We start from the raw sequence: 22,173 nt of genomic DNA on the forward strand, positions 1-22,173 counted from the left end.
TGTGGTTAGGGCTCGTGCTGATAACGTGTTTAAGAATAAAGGATTCAAGAGAGATAGATAAGAGAATTGTGTATATTCATTGATAATAGGAGCCCTATATATAGGGATTACAAAGTACATATTCTTATGATACAAGGAAAACTATTCCGAATAGGACTAGGAATTCTAGAACCTTCTCTCCTATTACAATCATATAACTAATCTTAGTTTGACAAGGCACACTAAATGTCAACATTCTTCAACAATGTTAAACTATTGAAGCAGTAAGAAGTGTGGTCTTGGAATTGTCATTTCATCTCAGTAGAACTCCACCATTAGAGATGTTCTTTGAAAATCCCATCATGAAATTTCTACATTAAGCAACAAAATCCCTAGTCGCATAAATGGCTCTGTTTGAACCCAAAATTAACATTTTTTCTGACAAGGCTTGACTCGAAGAAAACCGGGCCAATATCCGTGGCCCAAGCTATATATATTTTTGACAAGTTCGTGGTATGTTATTTAGACTTTAGAAGCTAAATAAGGTCTACTTGGAGATCAAGCAATCTTAGAGCAAATCTTGATATTCATTAATTTACTATTAATGATCAAATATTTGATAATTAAAGATAATTGATTTGCTTACCAAGATTGTGCAAGGGAAGGATTTTGACGTGCGAGCGGCGGCTATTGGGAACTACGGGCTCTTATTGATTAAAGAATAATAGACGTGAGCCATGCAAGGAACAAATCAAAGGTTACTCATAATGATTGCTAGGTTTACAGTGGGTCAATTAAGGAGAGTTGCATGATTATTTTGCTTGGCGAAGATACATATGAAATTATGAATATAAGATATATGCATATGCATATGCAAGAGATCGCAATTAAGCCATAATGAACGTGGGGCCGTTTGAGGAAGTTGCAATCACCTTTAATTGCATTTAATAAGGAATATATATAATGCTAGACGTGCATGCCCAAAAGTTGTTTATCAAGAGGCAATTAACCTTGTCTAGAAGATAGTTACGTGATAGAGGCAAATAATAATCTCTTATTGCCTACGATATAGTATCAAAAACTAATAAGTGTTTTCACTCCTATTAGGAAGGTGAATATGCAGTAAGTAACATATATATATATATATATATATATATATATATATATATATATATATAGAGGCTAAAGACGAAATAAAACACACAACTAAAGAATCCCTTAGATTATCAAACCCTCTCCAGAGCAACCTACCTTCAACCTATTTGAAACTAGTGAAGCAAGAGTAACGCCCTCGCAACCCAACGAAGCTAAAGTCAGGCTTTAGCAAACCCGTGCTTTCTCCTACTTCCCGGTGATTGCTCTGCTCAACCTACAACGTTGAGTATCGACTCGGTGTCGCAAAAGATCACACCACAAGTCCTTATATCCATAAGGTAGAGAAAAGTGTCTTTGACGAGGTTGGTGCTCTCCTCGTCCACGGCATTTGAGAAGAAGTCAGGTCAACGGACGCCCCGACAAGTGCACCGCACGGTGTTGGCACGCTCGGGTATTCAAAAGAGACTGCTTGCTAGGCAGACTGGTTTTGGAGCCAAACAGGCTCCTCAGCCTCATGTTAAACCATTGAAGCAGTAAGAAGTGGGGTCTTCGAATTGTCATCTCATAGAGATTTTCTTTGAAAATCCCATGAAGAAATTTCCACATTAACAACAAAATCCCTAGTAGAATTAATGGCTCATCAGCCTCATTTTAATGTCTTTGATCTGTCATCTCATCTCAATAGCACTTCACCATTAGAGACATTCTTTGAAAATATTGGGGCTGAAATACTCCAGTAAAAAGGATAGCAACAATTCACGAACCTTGTCAATTCAGAAATTATAAGAAAAGTAGCTATGAAGAAAATCATTCCTCCGGCAATTTTGGGATAAGGATTTCCCTTCCATTTGTTTTCTTGTCACATGGGGGAGTAGGTGCATGTTGATATGGAGTAATGGAGGGGTCCATTGACTTTGATTTGGTGGGTCAACTCCCTTCCATCACTTGCACATTGACAGCTGAGCATGAAAGAGAATCCCTCTAATCAACTATGAGCCCTTTTATCAAGTTGTAGATGAATAATGCTCCTCCGATAACGACTCGAGACAAAAGAGGAGACATTTTCTCCATCTTTCTATAATAAACTTCCGAACCAACCTCTGTCAAATGATTGAGTTTCATATTTGTTTTCAACTCCTCGTGTGGATATATCCAAACTAATAGAATGGTTCTGCTTCTGCCCTCTGTGACATGATATTTTGTTGCTCTATATTGACCGGCATGTTATTTTGAAGTATATTATAGCTATTGACCTTGTGTATAGCATATGAGTGTTGCTATTGGGAGCTCCAAATCTGCTCACTTGACCTCACTCTATTATGAATTATTAAATGACATATATAACCTACTGTAAAATGACTATTAAGGACAATAATTATACCAAAAAAATATTACATTGATTTTCTATAGACTTTCCAATTCAATAATATTAGATTGCATTCTTTATTATTTTCCTTATCTATTTTAATTTTTCAATTTCACTACATTCTCATTAACGCATTCATATATATTTAATAAGAGATAAAACTATGATTATGTGACATAAAAATATATGATATACATGTTGAACACATATTGGTGAGGGAAAACAAAAGAAGTCATATTATGACCTAAATCTAAGTCTATCCATTATATTTACAAAAAAAAAAAACAAAAAATGAGCTAGCAATTTTTTAAAACAAATATTTAAATAATTAATCATGAGGTACATAAAATAAACGTTAAGAAAAAATGATTAATCTTCAAATTTTTTTGCAGAGCTAAAACAGAAATTTTTTTTTAAAAAAAAAACCACAAAATAGTTCATGTTATTTTCTTGTTGATTAGAAATTAATTTTTAAAACTCAATACCTTGTGTTTAATTTTTTTATTGAAAAAAACTTTTATGTTGTCTGATTAAGGAACTGATATGTAATTAAGATTTATAGAGTAATTTCATTGAATTAACTAAGTTTTTTATTTTAAAGATAATAGTTTGTTTGCAAATTATATGAGTGAGGTTATTTGAGGAAATTCAGTGAGGTTTAGTGAGTAAATTTAGTACTAGAAAATTTGATAGGAGGTTAAGTGTGTAAATTTGGAGGTTCCAATATAAAAACTCATAGCCTATACTACTTGCTTGCTGTCATTCTCTTCATAATTACGTGCAACAACAAGGAAAAGAAACCACTGTGCGTCTCTGCTGTATTGATATTCAGTAAGCATCAAGGGGATACCTACCAGACTAAAGACTTCGATATTTAATGGTTAACCACTGTGTTACATGAAATCATTGCTCACGTTTGTATGAGTTCCAGCTGAAGCTTTTTTTGAAGTATTGAAGTTTTGGATAGAACAATGGATCATAGAATTCAGGTGTTTCTGCTTCTTATATTCACGCCTTTTCTCGTTTTAGCAAACCATGAGACAAGTTCTCTGGATGGTAAGCTCAATATAGCTACTATTTGCTTTGCTTACTCCATTTATTTGTTAATATATATCTGAATTTGCAGGGTATTTTTAGCTTTCCAGATATTATGTCTCTAGTTTTTGTCAAAATCTTTCCCAAAGCTGAATAACGATCAGTGCCAGTAACTGTATGTGGTAATCCGGATTTCAGAGAAAGTAGTCTATGATAATTAATTCTTTCAACTTCATTGAGGAACCATTTTAAGGAAGTATTAATTAATTCTGATGTCAGATTTGACAGCAGAACTTCTTAATTCATCTAGTTACGAATAAGGCTTTGATTCTTTAGTCTCTGAGTAGTTTAAGATTACTTTGTGCTTCATTAGGAAATACTTAGTCAGCCTTGAGAACATGCAATTAATTCTCAAGAGCTGCTTGAATTGCTATAGCTACAGTTGGTGCAATAGTGTTCTTTAAGTTGCTTTCATAAACTCATAAATTTGTAATGCTTTCCAACTTTGCAATTTCTCCCTGTTTCAATTGATTGGAAAATTCTTCTTCGAGAATTCAGCTTTTGCAATGTTGGATTGTGATAATATTTGATTGATGCAGTTACTGGTTTAAAATCTCTAAGGGCACTATGGACCAACACGCCTCCAAGTTGGTGGACTCTGGATCCTTGTGAAGATGGTTGGGATGGCGTTGGGTGTCACAACATGCGTGTGGTCTCTTTGTATGATTTTAGCACTCATCATAATTCAAGAATAGTGCACTATTTATGCCTGTATATTCCAGTGTTTGATATTCCGAAGCGTCTTGTATATTTCAGAACATTACCGAGTATGAATTTGACTGGCACACTCTCTGGAGATATTGGACAGTTATCTGAACTACAGGTTTTGTAGGTCTTCGAATACCCTTTTCTCTTCTTCTATTTTTATTTCACATGAACTTGATGCATTTCAACAACCGGTCAATCTATACTATTTGTTAGTCGGCCTAATGCAGATGCCATAAGATTCGCTGCACACTTTCAAGGCTTGATGAACTTGCAATGTTACTTGTATCATCATAAATAATTGATCAGAAACAATTTTCTACCAAATTTTATAACTAGATAGAGCAAAACCTTGAGTAATTTCCAATAAGTATTCTAATTCTTCTTTCATGAGTCTCTTCATCTAGGGATCTATCTTACAACAAGGGCCTGACAGGACCACTCCCAGGAGAAATTAGCAGTTTGAAGAAGCTATCTAACATGTAAGGAAATACTGTTTTACGTGGAGACCAATTGTTAAAACTTCAATGCCATTGTAAAATATTCTCATAAAATTGCTTGCTTGGGTCCATTTCAGAATTCTGGTTGGTTGCGGCTTCTCTGGTCCCATACCTCCTACTATAGGGTCCCTACAGGAGCTAATATTTCTGTAAGAATTTTGTATCCCTTCATAAATGTTTTACTGCTCAGCTGAAAGATGAACATTCTTATGGAGGTTATTTTGGATGCTGTAAATGACACGATTTGCTATATCTGCTCATCAATCTTAAATTTTCAAATATTTGGTGGTCATTTGCTCTTTTCATTTATGAAACCACAGGTCTCTGAATTCTAACGGATTTAGTGGGAGCATCCCATCTTCCATTGGTAATCTGTCTAAACTATATTGGCTGGATCTAGCTGACAACCACCTTGATGGACCCATCCCAGTTTCTCATGGTGGTGAACCTGGTCTTGACATGCTCAGTCATTGCAAGCACTTGTATGTCAACTTATTTTTTTTTCCTATTGTCCATTGGTTGGTAGATTTTCCTGTAATGGTATCCTTGAATCATCTAAGATTGTCTCCATATTTTGCAGTCATCTCGGAATGAATAAGCTCTCAGGCCCAATTCCATCAAAGCTTTTTAGCTCAAACATGAGCCTGATACATGTGTAAGATTAAATACACGACACAACACACCCACGTTCACACAGATATATTGGAAATGAAGACACTGGGAATTGGGGATATCTGTGCATTGTATAAAGTGTGACCTTTTTCCCGTGTTTTCATATTTATTGACCATTTTGAACATCAAACTTCCTAACTCCTTAACTCTCTAATATAGTTTATCCTCAGATTGATTTTCTTTCTCATACAATTAGCATCCTCTTATACATTTCCTGCTCAGGCTCTTCGAAAGTAATAAACTCACTGGCAGCATCCCTTCCAGCCTTGGACTTGTAACGTCTTTGGAGGTTGTGTGAGTATCAATTCCACAAATTCTCTAATACATTATGTGGATTCCATTTTTTGTTCTATTTTTTTGTCGAATCAAGTTCTTTTAATGAAGTATAACTGTCTGATTACAGGCGATTTGATGGAAACATGTTAACTGGGCCTATTCCTCTGAGCCTCAACAGTCTTACAAATGTTTCTCAGCTGTGAGTAGATTAAAACCTTGCCAAATATTACTTTATACTGTTTCAGGAGAGTTGTTACTGTTTAGCATGGAAAACCTTATAGAGGCCTCTGGTGATCATTTTCATAGGTTCTTGTCTAATAACAAGCTGAGCGGCCCTGCTCCCAACCTTACTGGCATGAATCTTCTCCATTATGTGTAAGTTATAAATATTTTTTTAACTACGATTCTAGTTTAACCAGAATATAATTTGTCTTTGTTTTCTCTAATTCACTATTTACTTTGATTTTTTTTCCCTCTTCTATTTTCTTTTCTTCTGCAGAGATTTGAGCAATAATAGTTTCGACGTGTCTGATGTTCCACCATGGTTTTCAACACTAGAGTATTTGACCACATTGTAAGTCCTTTGTCAACCCTCCTGTCCCGTGTGGCGTCATCCGAACCGTAAGTCTACAATGTTTTATAATTAACCTTTTTATCTTCTAAACCAGAATGATGGAGGACACACAACTTCAAGGAGAAATACCTGCTGCTCTATTCAGCCTTTTAAACCTACAGACTGTGTGAGTATTGGCATGGCATGATTTCGTGTACCACTATAAATGTGGTAAATAAATGCTGCAGTTCGCTCCTTTTAGAGCATGAGCAATCTTCTAATATTTTTGTGAGATGATATATGATGTGGTGACAGGGTCCTGAGGAACAACCAGCTCAATGGCACCTTGGATATTGGCACTACGAGCAGTCAATTGCAACTCATTGATTTACAAAAGAATTTAATTAAGGAATACGAAGAAAATGGAGGATACCATGGTACTTTAATGTAAGCCAATCTTGATAGTAATTTTATGCAGTTTTTCCTGCAAATACAATATATTGCGAAAACAAATGAGTATGATCTCTAGTCATATGAATTCTCCAGCACGATATGTTTTCCAATTGTCATTTTGGGACCATAAAAATGTAAAATACTTAGACAGTTAGACTATCTGGTAAAAGGGAAATAACTAACGTTATTGCTTGTTGGAAGTTGTGTTACTGGTTTTTTACCTTGATAGGCTATATATCTTTTTTCTTTGTCCTGCTTCAGACTTGCTCAAAATCCAGTTTGTGACGAAACTGGAGCGTCACCGAGTTACTGCAAGAGTTCACAATCATCTGATGTTGTCCCATATAAAACATTGCCAAATATCTGTATACCCAGTCCCTGCGGTTCTGATCAGGTTTCAAGCCCCAACTGTAAATGTGCATATCCATATGTGGGTACTCTAATCTTTAGAGCTCCTACCTTCTCAGACTTGCAAACCTCAACTGGCTACAAAGAGCTTGAGAAGAATCTCACTGATTCTTTCTTGTCCCATAAACTTAGAGTCGATTCAGTCGCTTTGAGTAACCTCACCAAGGATTCGCATGCATACCTTAGTATGAGCCTAGAAGTATTCCCACAAAGCCAAGATCGTTTCAATAGAAAGGAAGTTTCTATTATTGCTTTTCTACTCAGTAACCAAACATTCAAGCCTCCAAAATCTTTTGGACCATTCTATTTCATTGGTGATGATTATCAACACTTTGCAGGTGATTGCTTTTTAAGTTTCCATACAGAAGGAAATAGATTTCCCAATTTTTATTTTTATTTTTTATGTTGATGCATCTTTCTTTCTGTTTCTCTTCTCATAATGCAGGAGAAACGGAACAATCAGAATCAAACAAATCGTCTAATGTGGGCATTATTATTGGAGCAGCAGCTGGTGGTTCTGTTCTTGTGCTAATATTACTCCTTGTAGGAATTTATGCTATTGGCCAGAAGAGAAGGGCAAAAAGGGCCACTGATCAAAACAATCCTTTTGGTAAGACAAATCCTTTATTCAGTTCAACTCATGTTATATCACATATCGATTATTGTTGTACTTATCTACCACACTAATTTTTGTCAATCAAATGCAGGCAAATGGGATGTGAATAATAAGACCAGAGGTAGCACTCCCCAGTTAAAGGGGGCTAGATCGTTCTCTTTTGAAGAGCTCATGAAATACAGCAACAACTTTTCAGAAGCAAATGATGTTGGATCTGGGGGCTATGGGAAGGTAACTCTTTTTAGTTTTTACTGTAGAATCTTGTTTAAAATCATTTCTAAATAAATGGTTTTGACTGACAGTTCAGCTTCAGCAGCTTAACATGTAGTCATTAAACTTCCTATAAAAATATGGTTTACATAGAACGTTGAGAGTTTAGTTACTAAGTATGACTACAAAGGGAGAACTTATCCAATTACTGTTTACTGTTATAGGTTTACCGTGGAACTCTTCCCACAGGGCAACTGATTGCCATCAAACGAGCTCACAAAGAATCTATCCAAGGTCGAAATGAGTTCAAAACTGAGATTGAACTTCTTTCACTGGTTCATCATAAGCACCTTGTCAGCCTTGTAGGATTTTGTTTTGACCGAGGTGAGCAGATGCTGGTGTATGAGTATGTAGCAAATGGGACTCTTAAGGATAGTCTTTCAGGTAATAATAACTAATTCTATCCTCATCAATCCTCTCTTACCTTCTAATCACCAACACATATAAGCATATTGATGTTCGAATGTGTAGTCTTCATTCATAACTTAATTAAGGAAACTATAGTGTCAGACTATTAAGCAAAAAGTTAAATGTCTGAGGGAGTTTTCTCGTTGACGGGTATGTAAGGAGATTAGATGAATCTGAGAGTCACATCATTAAGTGTAATCACCGTTGTAAATACCAACACAGTGGTATCTGAATGAAAAAAACCTTCTGAGCAGAGGAACTGAACCTCGCAACTCTCAAAAAAAAAAAAAAATGTACAATATCTACCACAGACAGGGAAGACAGTTTTTAAGAAGGCACAATTGACAATTGAGCTGCATTTCACTTTCTTATTTTGCTCATTTTGACGTTACACACAAAATTGTCTATGCAGGTAAGTCAGGAATCAGATTAGATTGGCAGAGGAGACTTAAAATAGCACTTGGTGCAGCTAGAGGCTTAGCCTATCTTCATGAACTTTGCGACCCTCCAATTATACACAGAGATATAAAATCAACTAATGTTCTTTTGGACAACCGCTTGAATGCAAAAGTTGCTGATTTTGGTCTCTCCAAGTCCATGGGTAATAGTGGAAGGGATCATGTCTCCACTCAAGTTAAAGGGACAATGGTCAGTTTTCATTAACACTTCAAATATAAATTTATCAAAATCGAAAGAGAAAGTATCATGTTTTGAAATAGGTTTAACTATCCATTGAATTAAAATTATTTTAGGTTGACTGTACTGAGAATTTTAGACATGATACAAAGCACTCCCTTCATTTCTTGTAGGGATACATGGATCCTGAATATTACATGACCCAGCGATTGACTGAGAAGAGTGATGTTTATGGTTTTGGAGTGCTAATGTTGGAGCTACTTACTGCAAGGAAACCGATAGAACAAGGAAAATATATCGTGCGAGAAGTAAGGATGGCAATGGATAAGACTAAGGATTTATACAACCTTCATGTAATCCTGGATTCAGCCATTGGTTTGGGAACGACACTCAAAGGTTTAGAGAGGTTTGTGGATCTTGCAATGACGTGTGTTGAAGAACAAGGAACCAACAGGCCTACTATGAGTGAGGTGGTAAAAGAGATTGAAAACATTATGCAGCTTGCTGGTCTGAACCCTAATGCTGAGTCGGCATCCACTTCCGCAAGCTATGAGGAGGCAAGCTCTAAGCATCCTTACAGCAATGAGGCCTTTGATTATAGTGGAGTATTTCCAGCTTCAAAGATAGAGCCGCAGTAGGGAGCATGATTGTACATTTGGAATGTTCAGTACATGGTATTAGTGTTAGAATTTATGTCTTCCTAGTTAAGTCAAATGGTCAGAGTTTTGTATTTTATAGTTCTTTGTCTCTTTGACATTATGTTAAGTGTTTTGTGGCTGTAAAACATCTAGCTTGTGTGGTTTAATTTGTTCCAGCAGCACTTCAAGTCTTGGATATAAGCCTAAGCATCTGGTGTAATCTTTTTCAGATCAGAATAGAAACTAAAAGAGCTACATGGTCTGCTCTCTGTTCATCTCTTTATCTTTCTGAAGTTTTCTCATCTACATCTTTCTTCTTTACTTCAATATAGTTCTGGAGAGTTATTGTAGGTGTGAAAGAGATAGATTCCAACAATTAGTATCTTGCTTCAGTTTTTAACAGTTTTTACTGTTATCCTAATTCTTTTTGTGCTATGAGCTGCCATGGATACAGATGATGATCTTATTTATCTTATTGTTGACATTCTCAAGTTTTAAGTTCTCCCTGCAGCCGCAAACAGCTAAACTGTATGTTAAGACAAAAGATCCAATATGAACTATTATCTCATAAGCATCAAGTGATATCTACAAGTGGATAAGCAAAAACATTGCTTCTGTTAATTTTGGGATGCTCAACAAATGGATTTTGCGTTACTCGGTTCTTTTCTATGGGTAACCTTAATTAATATGTGACTCAAACTTCTTTATTATTTAATAAAAAAAATTAAAATTCTTAGGTTGTGCATGAAAGACAGAGTTGGTAAAAAGGTATTAGCTTCTGGGTAGGAAAAGTCTTAAATATATTAGACACTTAAGTTCAGAAGAAACTTGACTAGGAGATCTCTTAACAGTTGATAATGGAGGGAAAATTCACAGGTTTAATTGGGAGAAGATGGGCCACGGCTGCATTGGTGGTGATTGGAGTTGTTTATCTCAGAACTTAGATCCTGTCAAGCAGTTCCTTTCCTCATAGTAGATTGGTGCAATTCAATCTATTCCCCTATCATCTACTGGGGTGATTGACAAATTGATAGGCCTTTTGAGAAATCAGGAGGATCTTACACTATCAGGTCAGGCTATCATACAGCTCAATCCTCTAACACTTCACAGTTCAGATGTTGTTATTCCAAAGACCAAATTGCATTTGGAGATAGCTGCCACTCCAAAAGTCAACCATTTCCAAATAATCAGCTCTATTTCTACACCTACTTTATCTTACTCTTCAAGAAAGTTGTGCCATATGCACTATGCTCTATCTGTAAAAATGTTTTCCTGAGACTGGAGCATTTATTGCAACTGTGTTCCTTGTCTGGTGCCCTACCTATCAGCTACAATGTTAAATCAGCTGCTATTTCTACCATTAGTCAATGACTCTTGGGAGTTTTCACAAAGTTGGGTGAGCATAAGGTGGACAGGCTTGAAGCTCAACGTTGGGTGGCTACACATTGTGGAGAATTTGGAAGATCAGCTCTCATAGAGCTGTGCATCAATTTCTGAGTGTTCAGATGGAAAAGGAGAGGTATTGTTGAAATCAACCCATTTTATAATGGAGATTAATGCAAAGTGGCAACGATGGAGATCGAATGGGACCATCGTGGAACAGATGCAAGAACATGCAGGAGTGATTGCCCGTGATTCAAGTTATCAGGTTGTTGCTGATGTGGAAAAGTTTATTTCTGCAGTATCAGTGTTGCAATTTGAGGCCAGAGCTCAGGCTTTGGAGGGTTTGGTTTTGGCAGAAGCCAATGATTTCAAGCATATAACACTGGAGTCTGATTATGAACAGCTTATTAAGTTTGTGAAGGAGAACATTCTTGCTAATACTAGGAAATCTATCATCTTTTACAAAAAATTAAAAGATTTGAATCAAAGCTACTTTTCAAAATTGTATCTGGACCCTTTTACACAGATCAGCTAATGCTGCAATTGATTTTCTTGCTGTGCAAGTCATCCATCTTCCTTGGTGCACATTCTGAAATTTGATGGTTTGCCTGCACTCCCTATGATCGTGAGTTTGCCGATTTTTAATTTGGTTCTCTGAGAGGAAATTGTTTTGTAAGTTTGCTGCAGCTTTTTGCGGCTTTGAGCGAATGATTAAGTTGACAAAAAAAAAAAAAGAACTCTCATTGCACTCTGCTAGTTATTTACAATATAATTACCAACAACAGAATCAAAAAGATATTATTGGTTCTGGAAGTTAGTTCTTTGAAAGTGGCAAAGAAAGATTGCATTCATAGTGTCCTTTTCATTTCTCAAGTCCTCTGCACAATCTTATTAATCATGTATCCCCATCAATTGGACAAGCTTGCGCCAGTTTCTTAAGATTTTCAATGATCATAACTAGTTTGTTGTTAAGTCGATTAACAAAGCACTTGGGCATCCAGCCTGCAGGATCCAACTGTAATAAAGAGGGAAAATTGAACCAACGAAAAGACTAATTAAAATTTAAAAAAAAAGTATGGTTGAACAGTTTTTTTTTTTTTTTTTTTTTTCTGAGGGTTGTTACTCAAAAGTGAAAACTGCAACCATATGGAATAAAAGGACGTTATGTAGTTAAAAAAGTAGAGCAGTACCTGAACAACATAGGTGACCATGCAAGAGTCACCATCAAGCCTCTCAACGACCCATCCTGATTGCAACAGCAGTCCCCTGATTGCATTATTTTGCTTTGGTTGCAATCCAGCAGCTATCTCCTTTGGAAGTGAAGCAACTGCTACCACCTGCACAGGGAAAACTCTGGCCAGTTATACATCTACAACCCGTAGATATGGTTTTGGGTTGTACGCTCAGAGCTGACAGCCCACGTCTTACGCCTATTGTGGGATCATACGTGCTTCATTGCACCCAATACAAGTATTTCACAAGTTTAGCTCAAGTCACACCACCCGTGGTGAGAGCCTTGCTTTACAAATTTACAATACTACTAATGTCTTGAGCTTCTCCAACCATTAAGAATTGGTTAGACAAATTAAATTTCATGATGAATCAAGAAGATACACAAATTCCTCACTCACACACATAATATTGTATATAACAATATATATCTTATAAACTATGAGGATATGAATTATGAAACACCTACCAGAGTGCCATCTTCCATGGTTTCCCGTCGCTCATAGACTATAAATTCTCTGTTTCTAAATAGGGGCTTGGAATTATCTCCAAACTTGAGCCGGATGATGCTGAGGTTGTCGTCAAGATCTTTTATGTACCTTGCTTCTACCAGATCAGAATCCCATTGCTGCAGGTTCAGGCTCAATAAACTTAATAAAAATCCAACAAGTTTATTATTCAAGAAGAAACAATATATACACATAATAATATTAATATATGGAACTAGTTGACCTTGGCAGCATCTATGGCATTAGCAACAGTGATAAATTGTTGGGGCGATACTGATCTGAGCAGCCAGCGGCTGCGGAAGGTGTGGAATGATCCATTTCCAGACCTTCGTTTCGATATCTCCACTCCATTTTCAAGAGTAAGAACCTTCCAGCCATCATTGCCATTATTAATCCCAATCCCCCTGTTGGAGTCTGAAGCAGACAGTAACTCTTGTATGCAGCTCTCACTTGCAAATTGCACATATCTTTTAAGCGAGTCCTCGCTTATAGACCTTGATTTCAAAACCAAAAGATCAAGTAGACACTTCAATTAATTCAATTCATCAGAGTGACAAAAAACAATGACATGAAAAGTAGGTACTCACCAGGATCGGCTGCAGGGTGCTGGACTAACCATCTCAGTATTCTGCTCCAAGTTTCAATTTCAATGGAGGCTTGCTTTTCTCATTGAGGGCTAAAAGCCTAAGGGAATTATGACTTTAGGGTGGAATGAATGATATATAAACAAGGAGGTACTAGTTTCCATAGAAGTGTAGAGAATAATAAGAAGTGGGGCGAGGAGATAGGGGCACATGCAATGCCAGAGGAACCTCCATGATTGGAACTGCACGTCTCTCTCTCTCTCTCTCTCTCTCTCTCTCTCTCTCTCTCTCTCTCACCAAAAAATAAAAGAAGAAATGGATTGATTCTTTGGTTTTCAGAAAAGGAGCCAGAGCAAAGGTAGGGAAGATGAAGCACATGGAGTGTTGGGGAAGGCTTTTAAAAACAAAAACAAGGAAAGCAGGTTTGCCAGAGCAAACGAGGACGAGGCAAAAAACTAAAGCCTTTGCCAATAGAAAGCTCAATTAGGCACACTAACCCTCCAAGCTTGCCTGATTATGAGGGACAGTGACACCTACCAGAATACCTTCAACGAGTCAATACTCAATCAATTTAAATAGGACCCCAATCACGTGCCCAGAAAAAAAAAACAAAAACAAAAAAAAAACAAAGCAAAACCAGCCACGGTGGTCCTTCTGGCCGGGCCGTTAGCTGTGGTACTAGTATATCGTCCCTTTTTATTTCTGCGAGTGTAGCATTCTTTATGACCATGAACGGAATAGTTCCAAGGTTCTGCCATTAAATAATGGCCTTGGTTTTGAGATTGATTGATGATGCTGACATGCTGTTGATCACCACATGCTTGCAGTTGCAGTTTGCAGGCAATATGCTCTGCACTATGCACTGTGCAGTAAAAAGGACACCATCTAGTGAGTGAAATTGTTTCTTGGAACTCGATCACTAAAAACAACAATAGTTACGAGAATGGTTTACTTTTATAAACGTATGATGCTCAGATCCAAGAACATATAGATGATGTTCAACTTTCCGAACGAATAAAAGTTAAAAAGGCAATGATAGAAAGGGAATAAGAAACTAATTATGAACAACACTTCATTTCCACTCATTATTACTGCTAAGTGCCAACTAGCTAGATTGCGACGTCTCTTCCTGCTTCAAAAAGCCTCTAGCTTTGAGGCTCTCCACTGTTTCCTGAACAGCATCTTCAACCGGTACGAAAACCAGACCCAGGTCGATTAATCTCTTTGCAGCATCCTTGCAATCCTTTAGGCCTGGTTGGGTTTCCCCACTAAACCTGTACACGTGTTCAAGTAAGCTCTAGTTCGTTATATCTTCAAATAAAAATAAAATAAAGTTTAGTTTAGTTCTTTTATGGAACAAGACAGGAAAATAATAACAATGACAATAATTCGACCAACAAGATGAACACGTTCTCCAAATCAGTACATGTCTCACTGTCCAAAAACTATACTGATAGAAGTTCAAAATGACTGATGATATCAATGATTAACTACAATTTTGTTTCATTGGAATTCTTTTCAATCTATGGGTTCACTTCAAAGTTCAAACTGGACCTCCACGTTGCACTGTTTTCCCTTCTCACAAGCACTGCGGCACTGCCTACTAACCCAAGTCTCACTTTCCTTGCAGCTATTTGAAATTTTTACAATCTAGAAAAAGATTGAAAGCTAGCTAAGAAGCCTTTTCCTTGGTACCAAATAAGACCACTATAGGGAAAGAGCACCACAGGAAGGAAGCAATGATAGATGTTATGTTTGACATCAAGTAATTACTAAGGAACTTAATGCATCCGAGCACATTCCAAAGGCTGATGGAAAGTAAATATACGCAATCATATAGAATTATGCATATCCATTTTGAAATTCAATTTTTTTTAAACCAATCATAACGATTTGTTGCTCATCATATACTTTAAAATATGCCTCTTTATTATAAATTTGCTTAAAAGGCATCATGACTTCATGAAGCAGGAAATAACAACACTGAGAAGATATCAATCAAAGGCCATAACTATTCTGCAAAGAAGGGTCATATACACAGAAAGTAAAATTTGATTCTCTGAAAAGTGTAAACCATCAACAATTGGTGCTGCGAAGCCCCCTATGACAGTGTTAAAAAGCTGGGGCTTCACAAAAGCAGGTACCTTTGATCACAATGAATACAACTTCTAGAAAACATTGAGAAGTAATAAGAACACAATATAATATATATATATATATATATATATATATATATATTTATATATATAAATAGATATATGTATATATATATAGAGAGAGAGAGAGGATTGGCAAGGAAGCAATCACAAAAGGAGAACTCATAAAAATTTATTTTTAGATAAATAATCAACATCGAGTGCACCTATGCACCACATTCAGTGAGGTCATTGCAGTAATACAGAGATAATAATACTATATTGAAGTGGATTTCCCACTGCTTTAAATATAATAAGTTCATAAAAGTTATGTTTCTTTTTTGTACCTTCTGCCACCTCACCGCTCCCCCTTTTCTAATCAATTTCCTAAGTGCTTTTGCTTGAAACTAAAATACTCCATTCTAGCACCATCAATAGTATTAAGAACTCATGTTTCTTGCAGCTCAGTAGCCTCTATATATCAACAAGACAAGATTCTAACTCCAAGAGTAAGGAGACTAAACTTGCTAGCAACTTTAACATTTTGGAAAGGACAGACATCCTCTGACAGATATCCAGGTTAACGCTGCGTGAGATTTCTGATTACTCTTTAGCTCCTGCATATCCACTTGCGATGCTTGCTTGAATAAAAATGCTTATTTTATTCCTCCTAATATTCTTTGATTGTTGGTTATGACTTCACTTCTACTCTACTTCACTAGGTATTAATCATTTTTAGGTGTCATCCCTACCTATTTTCAATGCAACCTTATTACTAGTATAGTTTGCAAGTACCCTACAAAGCATTAAAATGCAGTTACAGCAGTATTAATTAATTATAAACAGTTCATAGCTACACATAAAGGAAGTCTACCAATAACTGCCTCTAGATCTAAATGCAACCTTTACATAGATTCATTACACAGGATTAAACTACTCATAAGCATTCAGCAAAATCCAATTAATCCAGTTAGGCAGTGACCTCTCTTTGACCACTAAAGTATAACAGTTGCCCATATAATACACCAGAGATGATAACAATAAACCGTGCACAGTCACATATTAGATTGCATTAGCATAAAACCTGAACCAACTTTGATACTAACCTGTGGACTGGAAAGTGGGGGAAGAGTTTGGAGATTCTATCAGCAAAGTCACTGAATTGGTAGATACCATTGGTACAAAGGTACCTTCCAGAAGCCGCAGGAGTCTCAAACAGCAAAACTTGTGCCTTGGCGACATCTTTGACATGCACAGCCCCTAACCAGTGATACTCTTGTGTATCTTTGGATCCCTGCAGCAAGTTGAGCAGAACGGCACAGCTTGCATTCAAACCAGGCTGCAGAAGAGGTCCAAGACATGTGGCTGGATGGATTGCTACCACATCCAATCCATTCTTCTCTGCGAAATCCCATGCAGCTTTCTCTGCTAGTGTCTTTGACACGGGATACCATTTCTGTCAAAAAAAAATATTACTAAATTAATATCACTGTTGGTTGTGCAGATAGTCAAAATGATCACTTAAGAAGGCTTCACGTATTACTGGAGAGATTTAACAATACTCAAGGGGCTTCAGCACTATAGTTATATTTCCAAATTCTAAGAGAATGACTATAAGTAAGTCTGAAATATCTTAAAACTAGCCCGAACTTGGGCCCTCTGTTGACATTGATCCTTTTTTTAAATCTTTAAATAGCAGCCAGCCGAGTAGTGCTTGCTCCAACCGGTTCTGCTCATTATAAAGCAAGGCCGGGATCAGGCTTCACCAAAAATAGGGAAGCCAGAAAGCCTAGACACAATCTTCTGTATCTCCCTTCTCCTATATATTTTCTGGACAACCAAATGATTAGACCCACATTATACTAACACTAATGAAGTGATTAGACCCACATTATACTTAATACCAATAAAACTAAAACTAATGAAGGGGATATAGTTGGAATAGTAATGAGGAGAATAGTTGGATGAGTGACAGCAAAGGTTTTAGGTTTTAACTTCATATAAGACGGCAGAGTCAGTACATACCTCAGGTTTTCAATAATAAATACATAAAGTCATCAATTGCCCCAGATTGAAAGCTGGGCAATAATTTATGATTCTATCTATAGCAAAACCTATACTCCTACCTATAGCAAAACATGTACTGAGTAATCTTGATTAGCGAGAGAGAGAGTAGTGACCTGGCGGGATTTGCAGTAATCGAGGTCGGTCCACGACGTCTCGTCGAAGACCTTGTGGGAGGGCCAACCGGGGTTGGGGACCATGGCCGAGATGGAGGACGTGAGCACCACGCGCCTCGCGCCGAACCTCGCCGCGGCCTGCAGCACATTGAGGGTGCCCTGCACGGCGGGCAACACCAGCTCCGCCTGGGGGTCTTCGGGGTCCTCGAGGGTGCACGGCGACGCCACGTGGAACACGCCCTTGCAGTTCTCGACGGCCCTGGCGACGGCGCCGGCGTCGAGGATGTCGGCCTCGAAGACGGCGAGGGTGGCGGAGGAGGCGCCGGGGAGGGAGAAGAGGTGGGAGGCGTCGGAGCCGGGGTAGACGGAGACGTGGACGCGAGTGTAGCCGCGCTCCAGTAGGGTCTTGACGAGCCACGAGCCGATGAAGCCGTTGCCTCCGGTCACGCACACCGCCTCCGATGACGAAGAAGCCATTCCGATTGAGATTGGTTCTCTTGTTGTTGTTGCCGGCGATCTCAACTACTAACACTGTTACATTGCGAAATTACCAGATTACATACAATTCTATCTGATCACAACTTTCCTAACGCCAAGTATTGATGCTTATTCTATTCCGGGTTCAGTACTTTCGGTGGTACCTGAACTTCAATTTTTATTAACCAGTACCTGAACTTTTCGATTTCATTTTAAATAGTACCTAAGGCCACATTCGGTCACTATTCCAGCCAAAAAACCCAAATCTAACAAAATAAAAAACAAAAAAACAAGTTCAAGGCAAGTCTATTATCAAAAAATCGTCACTATATATGATCACAACCCTTGAAATCATCAAAAATCATCACTATGATAGCCTCCCATGCCGTTTTTAGTTAGAATAGTGATCGGAGGTGGCTCTAGGTACCATTTAAAATGAAATCGAAAAGTTCGGGTACTGGTTGTGATCAAAATTGCAGTTCAGGTACCATCAATAAAATTGAGGTATAGTTCATGTATCATTTGTGATAATAACCCTTTTATTTTTTATATGCGATTTACGCAGTCACTTTCGAACCTTATGCCCTTGTTGTGTGACTTGTGTCACAACTTTTTTTCGAAATTATACGACACATCGTCACATTACATTAATTTCTTAATTTTTCTTTTTCGTTTTACACCATTTGAATGGTATGTGAGCTATAGATTAAGGCTAAAATTGTAGTGGGTGGTGGATCTTAGAAGAGTGGCAAAACAGTAAAATAACATGAATATTACTGTTCATTATTGAAGGTTGAATGATATAGACATAATAAAACAAGAAAGAGGGGTAAAAGTGTAAAACAGTAAAACCAATAGGGCTGTCACTCGGTCGGTTCGAATCGGTTATAAGTATTACCAACTTCAAAACCAAAGCTTTCGATTAAAAATTGAGCTACTAATTACCAACCAAAAATTTCGGTTTTTAATCATGTCTATCAAATTCAGTATTTCGGTTTTTGGTATTACCAACTTTAAAACAACGAATTCTTCGTAATATAAATTAGAATGAACAATACTAGGTTTTTCAATTTTATAATCGTAAACTTTGTATTCATCAACTTATTATAGCTTTCTTTTGTACATATTACATTCAGTTTTAGCCATTTTCAATAAAACTAAGTTATTTAACTATTTTTGACCAGGTTAGTTAAAATACATGTACTATTAATGTAGTATATATAGTAATGCTCATACTATTATGAAATTTGTTATGATGCATGCAAAGTATGGCATTAGCTCAAATTAAAAGAGTGTAGATGAGAAGTTATCTGGAGCCGTTCATGAGTGGTAAAAATATTGTAGAAAGATTGGTGTTAATGCTTGGATCCGTTGGGATCTAATTAACGATAAGTAAGAGAGGAAGAGAGAGAGTGACACAAGATGTATAGTGGTTCGTCTCCCACCTTAGCGGGAAACTACGTTCACTTGAATGTTACACTAGTGTGCTGAGCCTTGCGGCCCAAGGGGATTACAAGAGATTTAATGGGATGGATTTAGTTGTGGGAGGAGGCATTCCTTTTATAAGTGAAGGAAGCCATCTCCTTTACATGGTTTTCGATGTGGGACAAGCAAAGATAACTATTCTAGTGTAGAAAGCCTATTTGTGAGGGCAACTTGGCAAGGCCAGAAAGGTGGCTTCCCGGCGACGGATTTGCGACTTCCGGATACCGTGGCGTAGCTTGAACATAGGGCTACAAGATGCAAGTAGTGGTTGGGCCTCACCATGGCTTGTGGGTGTCCCAAAGAGGGTGTTACTTATGCTTGGTGAGATAGCAAACTAGTCATGCTAGTAGAAGTATCTACAATTGGAGTTGTCCATATATAAGGCTCCATGTTGGCTAGCAAGTACCGATCGTGCACTTGCTTTGCTCAGATAAGAAAGGCTCCCCGTTGGAGTGATAGTGCCTTGTAAAAAATATGCAAGTGAGTAGTAGCTTATTCCAAATGTTTAATTGACCAAGTTAAACATGATATGCTCGTATAGCATTGCTGCAATGTTTGAATAAATATTGCGTGTACCAACCAAATGGGAGAGTAAGTGGTGTTACCGACAATCAATTATCAGAGAGTAATGAAGCATATCTACCGGTATCAATGTGTATGTTGGCGTTAGGGCCAATACTGATTTAGTGAATACTAGGAGTATATAGTGTGGTTATGCTCGTGTTTGAACTTTGTCCACTTCCACTCTAGAAAAGAGTAGGCAAATATATGTTTACTGCAAAGAGTATGCATGGTGGCATTATGAAGTCAACTAACGATATTGCAGATAATGGTGAGTACACAGTAGCTCATGTAATTGTGTATACATTCACACATCAATTATGGTGTAAGAAGAGGAGCAATGATTCATAGATACTAACCGCGTTTGACATGTCAGAGTTAATTAGTGTGTGTGTGTCTATATATATATATATATATATATATATATATATATATATATATATATATATATATTGAAAACTATAATATATAATGTTAATATTTAGATAATCGGTAGATTCAGTATTTACTAAAATCAAACCAATTTTTTCGGTAATTTTCGATTTCGGTTTTATCAGTCTCGATCACCAAAAAGTCGGTTTACCAAAGTTAAAACATCAATTGGTATTGGTATTCGGTTGATTTGGTAATTACCAAACCAAATGGCAGCCCTAGTTAATACCATAATTTTTTAGTTTTAAAGAGAGAGAATTATTATTATTATTTTTTATAGATAACATATGTTAAATCATACCCAATTTTAAATCTACCATTAGGGCATCTCCAACCCTTTAGTCAAAAAACCATAGTCGTTTGCAGAAATTGACACCAATAGTGTTATTACTATTCATTCAAATTTTGCATTTCCAACTCACTTTAGTCAAAAGCCAAAACCATTTTAGACAATTATTTAACTACAATATGAATTTATATATCATACATAATCATTCATTAAAATTTCTTTTTTGTTTGTTTATTTTTGAGAATCATATATATTCGTGCCACGTGTCAATACGATTAAGATACGATATTTTATCTCTATCTCGGTTGAGATTTTATTCACCACGTGTCAACTGATATTAGTTAAAATTATGGATAAGATAACATTTTCTATCATAACTTTATTACTGATTTTAGTGCCACTTGTCAGACGTTGAAAGGCTAGTTAGATTGCGTTATGATTTTTATTAGCCACGCGTCATATCCTATCTTCATATATCCTTTTCCAACCTTCCATAAATATGGAGTCATTCACTCCATCATATCTCGTCAATTCACAAATACGTCTCTGCTCATATCAAAATACTTAATTTAAGGTATTTCTACTCCAGTAAATAGTTGTGGCCATCCTATTACAACACCAAATGTAATGTTCTTGTTTAATTATCTTCAATTCTATTTTTTTTTCAAGTATATTACTTTTCGTAATTATTTTTTCTCTTTTATTGTAATAGGCAAACTCCAACTTCTATATGGACAGTAAGAATTCGTCTCTAAATTTTTCAGGACACGGATTTCAGAATGTAAGTTTATTCTATATGATGACATATAATTTTCATATATGCTTACTAGAGTAGACTTGACTAAATGCTGTAGAATGGATGTTGCTCGGTGTTTTTGGAGGATCATAGTCATGCGTGGTACCATCACATGCATTCTCATATTCTACTGTCTTATTAGAATTAGACCTATAAATGGATCGGATTTGAAGCGGATCAACCTAAATCGAAATCCATTTAAAAATTAAACTCAAACCCTCTCAGTTAACCTGGCGGATAGTTAATAGCTCGATCCAAATCTGTATCCGTCGGATTAACGGATATCTGATCCGCTAATCCGATCCATTTATAATTTTAAATAGTAATATTAAATTTATATCATGATACCTCATAAAATATTAAAATAACATGAAGAGTATCACCGAAAGTAGAATTACATTATCAAAATATCTCCTACACCTGATAAATTAAGATAGAGACG

At 36.7% G+C, this 22,173-nt stretch overlaps 3 protein-coding genes across 4 annotated transcripts in view; 1 reads left to right on the forward strand and 2 right to left on the reverse strand.

Moving 5' to 3' along the window:
- LOC112177374 (leucine-rich repeat receptor protein kinase HPCA1) overlaps positions 1 to 9,945 on the forward strand; it is a 74,998-nt gene extending 65,053 nt beyond the window's left edge. Inside the window, exons 1-19 of one of the 2 annotated variants that reach the window (XM_024315667.2) lie at positions 3,227 to 3,496; positions 4,075 to 4,195; positions 4,292 to 4,363; positions 4,648 to 4,722; positions 4,818 to 4,889; positions 5,061 to 5,222; positions 5,321 to 5,395; positions 5,635 to 5,706; positions 5,816 to 5,887; positions 5,995 to 6,063; positions 6,188 to 6,262; positions 6,357 to 6,428; positions 6,557 to 6,688; positions 6,956 to 7,440; positions 7,548 to 7,712; positions 7,810 to 7,949; positions 8,153 to 8,372; positions 8,809 to 9,044; positions 9,206 to 9,945. In XM_024315667.2, the coding sequence (XP_024171435.1) occupies positions 3,412 to 3,496; positions 4,075 to 4,195; positions 4,292 to 4,363; positions 4,648 to 4,722; positions 4,818 to 4,889; positions 5,061 to 5,222; positions 5,321 to 5,395; positions 5,635 to 5,706; positions 5,816 to 5,887; positions 5,995 to 6,063; positions 6,188 to 6,262; positions 6,357 to 6,428; positions 6,557 to 6,688; positions 6,956 to 7,440; positions 7,548 to 7,712; positions 7,810 to 7,949; positions 8,153 to 8,372; positions 8,809 to 9,044; positions 9,206 to 9,670 (2,865 nt within the window). In that variant the 5' untranslated portion in view covers positions 3,227 to 3,411 and the 3' untranslated portion in view covers positions 9,671 to 9,945. Of the gene's footprint in view, positions 1 to 3,226; positions 3,497 to 4,074; positions 4,196 to 4,291; positions 4,364 to 4,647; positions 4,723 to 4,817; positions 4,890 to 5,060; positions 5,223 to 5,320; positions 5,396 to 5,634; positions 5,707 to 5,815; positions 5,888 to 5,994; positions 6,064 to 6,187; positions 6,263 to 6,356; positions 6,429 to 6,556; positions 6,689 to 6,955; positions 7,441 to 7,547; positions 7,713 to 7,809; positions 7,950 to 8,152; positions 8,373 to 8,808; positions 9,045 to 9,205 lie in introns of those variants that run through there. The other variant, XM_024315668.2, reaches the window with a different exon arrangement.
- Positions 9,946 to 11,528: 1,583 nt separating this feature from the next.
- Positions 11,529 to 13,946, reverse strand: LOC112177377 (START domain-containing protein 10). The gene is made up of 5 exons (XM_024315671.2): positions 13,380 to 13,946; positions 13,016 to 13,286; positions 12,753 to 12,911; positions 12,244 to 12,390; positions 11,529 to 12,068 (listed from the first exon to the last, which is right to left on the reverse strand). Exons 1-5 carry the CDS (start codon positions 13,409 to 13,411, stop codon positions 11,949 to 11,951), a joined length of 729 nt encoding a protein of 242 aa, XP_024171439.1. The 5' UTR covers positions 13,412 to 13,946; the 3' UTR covers positions 11,529 to 11,948.
- A 346-nt stretch (positions 13,947 to 14,292) lies between these two features.
- LOC112177376 (cinnamoyl-CoA reductase 1) lies at positions 14,293 to 18,313 on the reverse strand. The gene is made up of 3 exons (XM_024315669.2): positions 17,692 to 18,313; positions 16,618 to 16,967; positions 14,293 to 14,650 (listed from the first exon to the last, which is right to left on the reverse strand). The coding sequence occupies exons 1-3, from the start codon at positions 18,166 to 18,168 to the stop codon at positions 14,482 to 14,484; spliced, it is 996 nt and encodes a 331-aa protein (XP_024171437.1). The 5' UTR covers positions 18,169 to 18,313; the 3' UTR covers positions 14,293 to 14,481.
- Between the last annotated feature and the right edge of the window lie 3,860 nt (positions 18,314 to 22,173).

This window comes from Rosa chinensis, chromosome 7 (assembly GCF_002994745.2).
Source record: "Rosa chinensis cultivar Old Blush chromosome 7, RchiOBHm-V2, whole genome shotgun sequence".
Classification (NCBI taxonomy): domain Eukaryota; kingdom Viridiplantae; phylum Streptophyta; class Magnoliopsida; order Rosales; family Rosaceae; genus Rosa; species Rosa chinensis.